At 42.8% G+C, this 13552-nt stretch overlaps 1 protein-coding gene across 1 annotated transcript in view; it reads left to right on the top strand.

Moving 5' to 3' along the window:
- The first annotated feature begins 7320 nt into the window (after positions 1-7320).
- The window catches only part of TMEM88B (transmembrane protein 88B), a 465170-nt gene continuing 458938 nt past the window's right edge, over positions 7321-13552 (top strand). The window contains exon 1 of the mRNA XM_063941871.1: positions 7321-8294. Within this exon, the coding sequence (XP_063797941.1) occupies positions 8025-8294 (270 nt within the window). The 5' untranslated portion in view covers positions 7321-8024. The remainder of the gene's footprint in view (positions 8295-13552) is intronic.

Genomic DNA, 13552 nt, shown 5'->3' with positions numbered 1-13552 from the left:
CACAGCAAAATTCTGCACTGTCCTCCTACTATATACTGCGCACATCTACAATGCAGCACAGATATGGATAGTATACTTGACGACACAGAGGTAGAGCAGTGGACTACTGTACCGTACTGCTATATATATACTGGTGGTCAGCAAAATTCTGCACTGTCCTCCTACCATATACTGCGCACAACTAAAATACAGCACAGGTATGGATGCATAGTATAGTTGATGACACAGAGGTAGAGCAATGGACTACTGTACCGTACTGCTATATATATACTGGTGGTCAGCAAAATTCTGCACTGTCCTCCTAGTATATACTGCGCACAACTAAAATGCAGCACAGGTATGGATGCATAGTATACTTGACGACACAGAGGTAGAGCAATGGACTACTGTACCGTACTGCTATATATATACTGGTGGTCAGCAAAATTCTGCACTGTCCTCCTACTATATACTGCGCACAGCTAGAATGCAGCACAGGTATGTATGGATGCATAGTATACTTGACGACACAGAGGTAGAGCAATAGACTACTGTACCGTACTACTATATATATACTGGTGGTCAGCAAAATTCTGCACTGTCCTCCTACTATATACTGTGCACAACTAAAATGCAGCACAGATATGGATGCATAGTATACTTGATGACACAGAGGTAGAGCAATGGACTACTGTACCGTACTGCTATATATATACTGGTGGTCACAGCAAAATTCTTCACTGTCCTCCTACTATATACTGCGCACAACTACAATGCAGCACAGATATGGATAGTATACTTGACGACACAAAGGTAGAGCAGTGGACTACTCTACCGTACTGCTATATATATACTGGTGGTCAGCAAAATTCTGCACTGTCCTCCTACCATATACTGCGCACAACTAAAATGCAGCACAGGTATGGATGCATAGTATACTTGATGACACAGAGGTAGAGCAATGGACTACTGTACCGTACTGCTATATATATACTGGTGGTCACAGCAAAATTCTGCACTGTCCACCTACTATATACTGCGCACAACTACAATGCAGCACAGATATGGATAGTATACTTGACGACACAGAGGTAGAGCAGTGGACTACTGTACCGTACTGCTATATATATACTGGTGGTCAGCAAAATTCTGCACTGTCCTCCTACCATATACTGCGCACAACTAAAATACAGCACAGGTATGGATGCATAGTATAGTTGATGACACAGAGGTAGAGCAATGGACTACTGTACCGTACTGCTATATATATACTGGTGGTCAGCAAAATTCTGCACTGTCCTCCTAGTATATACTGCGCACAACTAAAATGCAGCACAGGTATGGATGCATAGTATACTTGACGACACAGAGGTAGAGCAATGGACTACTGTACCGTACTGCTATATATATACTGGTGGTCAGCAAAATTCTGCACTGTCCTCCTACTATATACTGCGCACAGCTAGAATGCAGCACAGGTATGTATGGATGCATAGTATACTTGACGACACAGAGGTAGAGCAATAGACTACTGTACCGTACTACTATATATATACTGGTGGTCACAGCAAAATTCTGCACTGTCCTCCTACTATATACTGTGCACAACTAAAATGCAGCACAAGTATGGATGGATAGTATACTTGATGACACAGAGGTAGAGCAATGGACTACTGTACCGTACTGCTATATATATACTGGTGGTCACAGAAAAATTCTGCACTGTCCTCCTACTATATACTGCGCACAACTAAAATGCAGCACAGATATGGATGCATAGTATACTTGATGACACAGAGGTAGAGCAATGGACTACTGTACCGTACTGCTATATATATACTGGTGGTCACAGCAAAATTCTGCACTGTCCTCCTACTATATACTGCGCACAACTACAATGCAGCACAGATATGGATAGTATACTTGACGACACAAAGGTAGAGCAGTGGACTACTCTACCGTACTGCTATATATATACTGGTGGTCAGCAAAATTCTGCACTGTCCTCCTACCATATACTGCGCACAACTAAAATGCAGCACAGGTATGGATGCATAGTATACTTGATGACACAGAGGTAGAGCAATGGACTACTGTACCGTACTGCTATATATATACTGGTGGTCACAGCAAAATTCTGCACTGTCCTCCTACTATATACTGCGCACAACTACAATGCAGCACAGATATGGATAGTATACTTGACGACACAGAGGTAGAGCAGTGGACTACTGTACCGTACTGCTATATATATACTGGTGGTCAGCAAAATCTGCACTGTCCTCCTACCATATACTGCGCACAACTAAAATACAGCACAGGTATGGATGCATAGTATAGTTGATGACACAGAGGTAGAGCAATGGACTACTGTACCGTACTGCTATATATATACTGGTGGTCAGCAAAATTCTGCACTGTCCTCCTAGTATATACTGCGCACAACTAAAATGCAGCACAGGTATGGATGCATAGTATACTTGACGACACAGAGGTAGAGCAATGGACTACTGTACCGTACTGCTATATATATACTGGTGGTCAGCAAAATTCTGCACTGTCCTCCTACTATATACTGCGCACAGCTAGAATGCAGCACAGGTATGTATGGATGCATAGTATACTTGACGACACAGAGGTAGAGCAATAGACTACTGTACCGTACTACTATATATATACTGGTGGTCAGCAAAATTCTGCACTGTCCTCCTACTATATACTGTGCACAACTAAAATGCAGCACAAGTATGGATGGAGAGTATACTTGATGACACAGAGGTAGAGCAATGGACTACTGTACCGTACTGCTATATATATACTGGTGGTCACAGCAAAATTCTGCACTGTCCTCCTACTATATACTGCGCACAACTAAAATGCAGCACAGGTATGGATGCATAGTATACTTGACAACACAGAGGTAGAGCAATGGACTACTGTACCGTACTGCTATATATATACTGGTGGTCAGCAAAATTCTGCACTGTCCTCCTACTATATACTGTGCACAACTAAAATGCAGCACAAGTATGGATGGATAGTATACTTGACGACACAGAGGTAGAGCAATGGACTACTGTACCGTACTGCTATATATATATATATACTGGTGTTCACAGCAAAATTCTGCACTGTCCTCCTACTATATACTGCGCACAACTAAAATGCAGCACAGGTATGGATGGATAGTATACTTGACGACACAGAGGTAGAGCAATGGACTACTGTACCGTACTGCTATATATATACTGGTGGTCAGCAAAATCTGCACTGTCCTCCTACCATATACTGCGCACAACTAAAATACAGCACAGGTATGGATGCATAGTATAGTTGATGACACAGAGGTAGAGCAATGGACTACTGTACCGTACTGCTATATATATACTGGTGGTCAGCAAAATTCTGCACTGTCCTCCTAGTATATACTGCGCACAACTAAAATGCAGCACAGGTATGGATGCATAGTATACTTGACGACACAGAGGTAGAGCAATGGACTACTGTACCGTACTGCTATATATATACTGGTGGTCAGCAAAATTCTGCACTGTCCTCCTACTATATACTGCGCACAGCTAGAATGCAGCACAGGTATGTATGGATGCATAGTATACTTGACGACACAGAGGTAGAGCAATAGACTACTGTACCGTACTACTATATATATACTGGTGGTCAGCAAAATTCTGCACTGTCCTCCTACTATATACTGTGCACAACTAAAATGCAGCACAAGTATGGATGGAGAGTATACTTGATGACACAGAGGTAGAGCAATGGACTACTGTACCGTACTGCTATATATATACTGGTGGTCACAGCAAAATTCTGCACTGTCCTCCTACTATATACTGCGCACAACTAAAATGCAGCACAGGTATGGATGCATAGTATACTTGACAACACAGAGGTAGAGCAATGGACTACTGTACCGTACTGCTATATATATACTGGTGGTCAGCAAAATTCTGCACTGTCCTCCTACTATATACTGTGCACAACTAAAATGCAGCACAAGTATGGATGGATAGTATACTTGACGACACAGAGGTAGAGCAATGGACTACTGTACCGTACTGCTATATATATATATATACTGGTGTTCACAGCAAAATTCTGCACTGTCCTCCTACTATATACTGCGCACAACTAAAATGCAGCACAGGTATGGATGGATAGTATACTTGACGACACAGAGGTAGAGCAATGGACTACTGTACCGTACTGCTATATATATACTGGTGGTCACAGCAAAATTCTACACTGTCCTCCTACTATATACTACAATGCAGCACAGATATATAGCGTTTTTCAGGCAGAGAACGTAGATATTTTCAGCACACTGAGCTCAGATATTTGCAAGCACACTGAGCACAGATATTTGCAGCACACTGAGCACAGATATTTGCATCACACTGAACACAGAAACTGAGAGAATGCAGCCACGTCCTCTCGCTATCATCTCCAAAGCACGAGTGAAAATGGTGGCGATGCGCGGCTCCTTATATAGAATACGAATCTCGCGAGAATCCAACAGCGGGATGATGACGTTCGGGCGCGCTCGGGTTAACCGAGCAAGGCGGGAAGATCTGAGGCTGCCTCGGAACCGTGGAAAATGGGTGAAGTTCGGGGGGGGGGGGGGGGGTTCGGATTCCGAGGAACCGAACCCGCTCATCTCTAGTTATAATGTGTTTAAATACTGATGATATTCAGATGGTTTGGCCTGGAGCTGCATTTGGTTGGTGCCCTTCAATAAGGTGTTATACATTTCTTCTTGTCATTTCAGTAACTAGTAGCATAAGCTCTGTGCTGCCTGCCACTTCTTTCTTTTATATTGACTCCCTTTGAAAAACAGGGTCTCTGTACAACAAAGCCAGTGCAGAGCACTTCTCTAACAGTCAACACCCCTAGTACAGTAACTCATCCCGCATAAGAAAAGCTGTCTTTTACATACTGTATGGGTTTAAAATGAGGCAGATTTTTAAAGAGAGCATGTGTTCTGAAAGGTACCCTGCAGTAGCAAGTTCCTCCCACATTCTTGAGAAAAAATATCTCATGAGATAAATGACTTGTTGCAGAACTATTGCATTCATTACTAGACAGTTTTAAATCACCTGGAACAGTCCACACATATTGTATGGGGCTGTCTCTAAGTCGCATGCTGCTGCGACAACTTTATGGCCTATTTATCACCATCCACATCCTTGGATTCGTATGCATCGCCCCCGCCGACACCACCACCGCCGCCTCCTCTGCCACCTGATTGACCCCCCAATCGTGTCTACCCCCCATGCTGCGGACCCCCCCTCCCTCTGCAGGATAATATACTTACCGGACCAGCTAGCCAGTCCACGCTGCTCCTGCTGGGCTGCCACGCGCCGGATCCTGTGTGCTGCGGTGACCACAGGTGCTGTAAAGTACGCTGCCGCTTTGCAGCATCACTTTACTGCACCGGGGGTCACATTACAGCACATGGGGAACCCGGTGCCCGGCAGCGCTCAGCGGAGCAGCGGACACCAGCTCCCTGGACTGGTAAGAATGATGTTTTTTATTTACTTATTTTTTACTTTTTATACTCTGATCAGCTTGTGTGTCCATCGGACACACATAGCTGATCACTGGAACAAATGCCAGCATATCGCAGTGCTGCCCTGTGATCTCACCAGCCTGAGCTGGCGAGATTATCACAGGGCACACTATGATGTTTTTTCACATTTTTTTTAAGTAAATTTGGCCACATTGCATTTCCGCTTTATAAGTATGGGGAATGCGATGTGGATAACTAGAAAAAAAGTGAATTAAAGGGTTTGGAGCAGTTTTTCATAAAATTGCTCCAAATGCCCTTTAATACATTCAGGTGATACTAAAATAATGTGAAAATGGTGTGAAAACAGAAAACATCCTTTTTCGCATTAATTTAGTTAAAATAATATTAATAAATGGGCCCCTTAGTGTCTAATGTCCTTGTTGCGTCTGTGGCCTTATGCTAGTGCTAGTTGAAGCCCATCCCTTGTGCACAAGCATGTGTCTGAATGTGCAAGGCCTGAGATGCCCACATTGTGTATCTTTAGATGCAACCATCAGTCTCTATATTGAAACTTGCTACCAGCCCTCTGCTAGGTGCAGATTGTCCATCAGAATATGGCCTCCAATGTAAACAATTAAGCATTTAAAGTTGCAGCCAGTTATGCTACATTCCTGAGACATGCCCATAACACGCCTAGCACACAGTGTATCTCCATGTGTCTGAATAATCACCTCTCAGTCAGCGTCCAGGAATGCCCAATACATTTCCAAAACATTTCTGAGACCATGGGCTAAATGTAAGTCTGCGAGAAACCGGAGGTGCGGACTTTGTGAGAGAATGCCCATATTCTTAAAGCGACAATTATTTACAAGGCAAAACCAGGTCAATATGTTGTGTTAACACAGATATAATGGGCTAAAATAGGCTCATGGCAAATACAAAGCAGAAAATAATGTATTTTACACTGTTTGTTTCCAGCTTATAACTGACATTCATAGACCCTATGTAAATATATAAAAGTTGGTGGATGTGTGTATACTCCTTACAGAGAACAGAGCGCTTTGCTGAAAAACAGGAGGGCAATTCAATTAAATAACTTAAATGCGCTTAAATATTACCTAGAAAGAGGGTGCAGAATATTACTGACAGCAGGACAGGTGCTCCTGCCCCAAAGAGATTTAAGTCACCAGAGGACGTTTATAGGCCATCGTTCCGAGTTGTTCGCTCGTTAGTGGTTTTTGTAACGGAGCGATTTGTCGCAAACTGCGCATGCGCAATGTTCGCAGTGCGTCTGTGCCAAGTAAATTTGCCAAAAAGTTAGGTATTTTACTCACGGCTTAACGAAGAAATTTCTTCGTTCTGGTGATCGGAGTGTGATTGACAGGAAGTGGGTGTTTCTGGGCGGAAACTGGCCGTTTTATGGGTGTGTGCGGAAAAACGCTGCCGTTTCTGGGAAAAACGCGGGAGTGGCTGGAGAAACGGGGGCGTGTCTGGGCGAACGCTGGGTGTGTTTGTGACGTCAAACCAGGAACGAAACTGACTGAACTGATCGCAGTGGCAGAGTAAGTCCCGAGCTACTCAGAAACTGCAAAGAAATTTCTATTCGCAATTATGCGAATCTTTCGTTCGCAATTCTGCAAAGCTAAGATACACTCCCAGTAGGCGGCGGCTTAGCGTGTGCACAGCTGCTAAAAGCAGCTAGCGAGCGAACAACTCGGAATGAGGGCCATAGACAGACTCCTATAAGATCGTGTCGTAGTTGATTTCCCTCTATGGCACATGCAAACTGACACCCACGTCCCACTTATCAGACACATCAAAGCTCTGTAGATTGAAAAATGCTCTGCTGCATTACCCCCTAACTGGGAAGTGAGAAAAAAGCCGGAATTGGTGTAAGGAATGACACTAGCTGCAACTTGGAATAACCTGAATTGATGGAGCGAGAGCCAAGTGTATAGATGCACGCTCAGTGGAGAGACAGATGCTGCGACTCTGGCGGCAGCCGATTGGCTAGTGGCTGAAGACGGTACTTGGAAGCCTGCTCGCAATGCTGAGGATGTGAACAGAGAAATATCCAGCCCGTAGCAGCCAGCTGCTAACACAGGCACTTCTCACTCTCCAAGCATCACTTCAGGATACGGCTCTCTTACACCCATCTCGAACAGTAGGAAGACCATTATGATAACTTTAGGCATATCATGATATAACATACCTATTGCACCAAGGATCACATTCATGGATCTGTTATTCAGAGTATTTTGCAAATAATACAAGAACATTTGGACAATTTGTTGCAACTTAATTTTGAAGGAGAAAGATTTGGAGGTGATTGTTAGTTTGGAAGTACCGGTGAGACTGATCCAGACGCTGAGCCATCCCAGTCTCCTACTGTAGCACTTTGCACTCCCACTGGTGAACGTGGAAGTGTGAAAGAGAAGTGCTAACACACTGAAACAGCATACTTCTTGGGACACATCTTTCAGGACGCAATTCTAAGGTCATTCTCCATCTGAAAATGTCGGACCAAGAGATTGAAGACTTTGAGGTAGACAGCATGTCAGACACCTCACAAATGATCCCTGGCCTCCCTCCCTATACCATGGATGACCAGCTTCTGCCCATGGAGTCCCGGAGCAGGTGGGGGTGCTGGATTTGGACTATGTTCGTATCTGGAGCTAACTTTGTGGCTTTCCTTGTTAACTCCATCATCCTGGCTGTCATATTTACTATCGTTTTGACTCCAACCATCGTTGTGGTATATTTCGGCTTTAAATGTCACTCAAGGGTAAGTAGATGAATATGATGTGGCTGTAACGCCAGTACAAGTTCACATCATGCCAAAAATGACAATTTGGGACTTTACACTAATGAGACCCTATAAAATGAAAGAGTTAAAAGTTTAATCTAACGAGCATTTGACTTTGATGGATAGCATTAAAAATGTACTGTTTAGGGCAACTCATTGTTTTTTTTCCCCCTGACAAAATAGGATATTAACACTATCATTTCCAGCCCACCAAGGTAGCATGGAGCAGTGTTTGGTACTAGATAGACAGACAGATAGATAGATAGATAGATAGATAGATAGATAGATAGATAGATAGATAGATAGACAGATAGATTTCAAATAAATAAATAAATACAAATTTAGTTACAAACATAACATCACTACCAGCTAGCATCTATGTACATAAAATTGATGAATGATAAGAGGATATTGTGGCTAAGCAATGAATGTATATAGCATACTGTAGTAAGATGAATGATAAGATGATATTGTGGCTAAGCAATGAATGTATATAGCATACTGTAGTAGCAATGAATGTATATAGCATACTGTAGTAGCAATGAATGTATATAGCATACTGTAGTAAGAGCATTTTCTTAGCTGGTGAGGATAACAGTCCTAATGTACTGTATGTGTCAGCACTGATCCTTTTCACCAGTGTATGTGGCTTTTCCATACAGTAGAATGAAGCAGAATGCTGTATTATTGTGTGCCTCTTATAACACACAATGAATGAGAAACTCTAGAACACATGGCTTATTTTATCTATGCCTTTAATCCTACTGTATCTTATTGTGTTGATACAGGGATTGCTTGTCAAGACACAATGGACACATGTCTACATACTGTAATCTATATGAACAGTACATTCGCATATAGTACATGTACTTTTATAATATTTCTTAATCTTACTGTGATCATGGTGATGACTGACATCAGCGTTTGAATTAGGAATTGATATATATAGTTACATTGGCTTCAGAAATAACTTTTGCTGGAAGAATCCTGTGCTTCCCCTGATATAAACATAAAGAAGAAGGCACATGTGTGATTCATTATGTATGTACCTTTCAGGTTGTTCTGCAGTAGCTCCTCTTCCTGCAAATCTGGACTTTCATTATGTCTCCAGCTTGTATTATCCAATCTAGAATGCTTAGGTCAGCAATAGACAAACTGATAGCCACAATTATTAATGCCTGGTTGAGGATATTGAGTGTTGGAATTAGCATGAATGCTAGAGTTTGTGGTATTTTTCAGATATGGTAAACATTCCGTAATGCAGATTCTCATCCCTCTCCCTCTATGTACCCTTGGCTCTATCTTCCTTCAAGAGTCTATGTCAATATTCATAGTGTCTTGTATATCTAGAACCATGGTTTGCTATACCTTTAAACTGTTATACCCTTTGCCTACTATGCATATGGCTGTTCTTTCTGAAGTCAGGGGTGAAGCTAAGCATTCTGTCACCCAGGGCATGGCTTCTAGTCCCATTACATTGAGGTGTTAGTGCCTGTTGATTTTATTATGTGGTTCTGGGGTGTCTTCACTTTAAAATGGAGTAAACATACTCCACTGTCTCAAAACTCAATGGCTATGTATTGCTGTATGTACTACACTACCTCACCCACCACAGAGCATCACAGTGACCAGCATCACAGTGACTGACATATAATACATAGGAGGATAGTAGTGACTGCCTTATAATATGTTGAGCACAGGATTGACTGCCATAGAATACAGAGAGCATCAGAGACTGCCATATAATGCAGAGAACATTATGGCAATGGCCATAAAATGCGAAGAACATCACAGTGACCACCAGATAATGCAGAGAGTATCAGTGACTGCCATATAATGCGGAGGCCATCACAGTCACCACTATACAATACAGAGAACATATTAGTGACTGGAGTGAGGGGTGGAGTCTTGGTCAGAGATGGGAGGTAGAAAAGGATTAAACACATATGGCTAAATGTAATAGCCTCCTAGTTCCAAACCTGTGGGAATTTTGTGTGAGTCTGCCCATTTTTAAAAATGGGCAAACCATTCTGGTTTTGCCTTGTAAATAATTGCTGTTTTAAAAAAATTGATTTGTTGCCTTAAAAAAAAAACAGGCAAACTCGTAAAAAATTGCTGCACCTCTGGAACTCGGAAGCTATTACATTTAACCAATGGTACAGGTGGAGAGGGGGTGGAGAAGGCAGTATAGGAGAAGGGGCAGGGTCTCATGTACGGAGGAAAATGAGTAATTCAGCCATCCACAGTGCAGCTCTGGCACCATTTGTACTATGAAGTTGATAGAATAAAATAACATTGGCCTTCATTCCGAGTTGATCGCTCGCAAGGCGATTTTAGCAGAGTTACACACGCTAAGCCGCCGCCTACTGGGAGTGAATCTTAGCTTCTTAAAATTGCGACCGATGTATTCGCAATATTGCGATTACTAACTACTTAGCAGTTTCAGAGTAGCTTCTGACTTACTCTGCCTGTGCGATCAGTTCAGTGCTTGTCGTTCCTGGTTGACGTCACAAACACACCCAGCGTTCGCCCAGGCACTCCCACCGTTTCTCCGGCCACTCCTGCGTTTTTTCCGGAAACGGTAGCGTTTTCAGCCACACGCCCCTGAAACGCCGTGTTTCCGCCCAGTAACACCCATTTCCTGTCAATCACATTACGATCGCCGGAGCGATGAAAAAGCCGTGAGTAAAAATACTATCTCCATTGTAAAATTACTTGGCGCAGTCGCAGTGCGAATATTGCGCATGCGTACTAAGCGGAATTTCACTGCGATGCGATGAAAAATACCGAGCGATCAACTCGGAATGAGGGCCATTGTATTTTAGATTTAATAAAACAGTGAATATGGATTTGGGGAGTCATATTCATTTATTGCTCCTTTGAAAAGTGTCTATGCTTGCACATCTTAGTAGTATTTTGCTACCATAAGATACTAACTAGTCAACCGTTACTCGAAATCGAGCAAAAAAAATCTCGAGCCAACCACTCAATGCTTTTTCTATGGGAAATATCACAACTTTGACACGTTTCTCCACAACAACCTGACCACTTATCAAAATTTTGCATAATTATTCCACATCTATATCACACACCCTATCGAATGACACCTGAACCATCAAAATCGGTGTTGTCATTTTGGAGTAGTTGCTCTCACAAAAAAATTGTTTAGCCAATTAAATGGGTTTGATACGGTATACTGGCTGACTGGATTCCGGGTGTCAGGATCCCAACAGCGGCATCCCGTCAGCCATAATACCGCCAGCTGGCGCAGTGAGTCCCCTTGCAGGCTCGCTGTACTTGCCACACTTCAGGCACAGTGGCGAGATTTGCTCGCCTTGGGTTCTAATCTCCCTCAGGTGGTGGTGTGGAGCCACCACCCGAGTGGGAATACAGGGGGGGGGGGGGGGGGTATTCTGACCACCAACATTTTACCGGCCTTCGGGATTCTGGCATTGGGATTCTGAATGCCGGGATCCCAACAGCTGTTTTATTAAATACATCCCATTTAAATATATAGATGACTATAGCCAACATTAAGAAACAGACAGGAAAAAAATCTAAAAACAGTTTTACACTGAATTTAGAATACAATTAGATTACAATGTGGATCTGTTGATTAATATATTAATAAAAGTCTATATATAAATGTATTTTCTAATTGCTGACATCATTTTATGTGCAGGTAAGAGAAAGTCAGGAATGTCTGTGCGCTCCCTCTGCCTGCTCAACTGTCATATTTTCAGTGTTTTTAGGATCTGGCAATACTCCAATGTTGTTCTACGTCTTCCTCAATCACATCACACCCACTCCTTGCCTCTTTATTATTTTAATGTGACAGGATTATAACATCATAATAAGGTTGAATGGAGGACTCTGTACAAAGGTAAAGCCAGCTCTACAGACTTCTGATCTCCTGTAAGAAACTTACTACTATAGCTCTATAACAACATAAACTAGGTAAAATGCAGATATAAGACTCAGAATTTAGGATGTACACAGGGTTGGATGGGGTAGGGGGGGTGCTCACTTCTTCCTCTAGGATTTGGTTCCAGACTGTGTACTTGAATGATATATTATACATGTGTTACCTTATACGCCACAGTGTATCCGTTCAGATGGTCGACCATGTTATGGTTGACAGTCATTAGGTCGACCACTATTGGTCGACATGGACATGGTCGGCATGTACACATGGTCGACACATGAACATGGTCGACACATGAAAAGGTCGACATGCATTTTTTTTACTTTTTTTTCTTTTGTGGGACTTTTCCATACTTTACGATCCACGTGGACTAAGACTGGGAACGGTAATCTGCGCGAGGCACCTTGCCCGAAGCATGGCGAGCGAACGTGGTGCACTAATTGGGGTTCCCCGTCACTTTACGCAAAAAACGACACCAAAAAAAAGTAAAAAACTCATGTCGACCTTTCATGTGTCGACCTTTCATGTGTCGACCATGTGTCCATGTCGACCATGTCAATGTCGACCAATAGTGGTCGACCTAATGACTGTCGACCATAACATGGGCGACCATTAATACCGGAACCACTGCACAGGGCAATGGTATATTTTATACAGTGCATTGATGTTATTAATTTGGTACATTATCAGTCATGCACTAGTAGTATTTACTATATATATTTATCAATGGGCCCAGCCCATGAACTCTCTAGTGGTTAGGGAAACAAAATGTGGCGGCTGGCCACATCCCCTCTGGTGACTGACCAAACTCCTAAACATGGACCCCTACCACTGCGTTCCCCTGGTGGGCACTTCATGCCCTAGTCTGACACTGGATGTACACAGAGTCGGCCCCAGGCATAGGCAAACTAGGCAAATGCCTATGGCATTTGGTATGCCTAGGGGCACAAGCAGCTTTTGCTGATTAAAATGATATGCTGCATGCCTATATTCTGTGTGTGAGTGTGGCTGTATCTGCATATGAAATGCTACATTACAGTGTATTCCTGGAAATCACTGTAATGTAGCATTTCATATGCAGATACAGCCACAGTTGCACACAGAATATAGGCATACTACATATAATTTTTTCAGCAGAAGCTGTATGTGCACCCTAGCCACATAGCAATGCAAATAAGACACAATTTCATAAACAAAAACCGACGTTAGCAGAGCTGCCAGCTGACTCACGACAGGCATCTCCTGCTGCATGGCGTATTGAGGGAAAATGTATGAGGACACATCTGTATCCAAGTAGAGGCAGAGGTCACAG

Source organism: Pseudophryne corroboree, chromosome 10 (genome assembly GCF_028390025.1).
Source record: "Pseudophryne corroboree isolate aPseCor3 chromosome 10, aPseCor3.hap2, whole genome shotgun sequence".
NCBI classification, from domain to species: Eukaryota; Metazoa; Chordata; class Amphibia; order Anura; family Myobatrachidae; genus Pseudophryne; species Pseudophryne corroboree.
The sequence above is the reverse complement of the archived record's forward strand: the minus strand, read 5'-3'. Positions and strand labels throughout refer to the sequence as shown.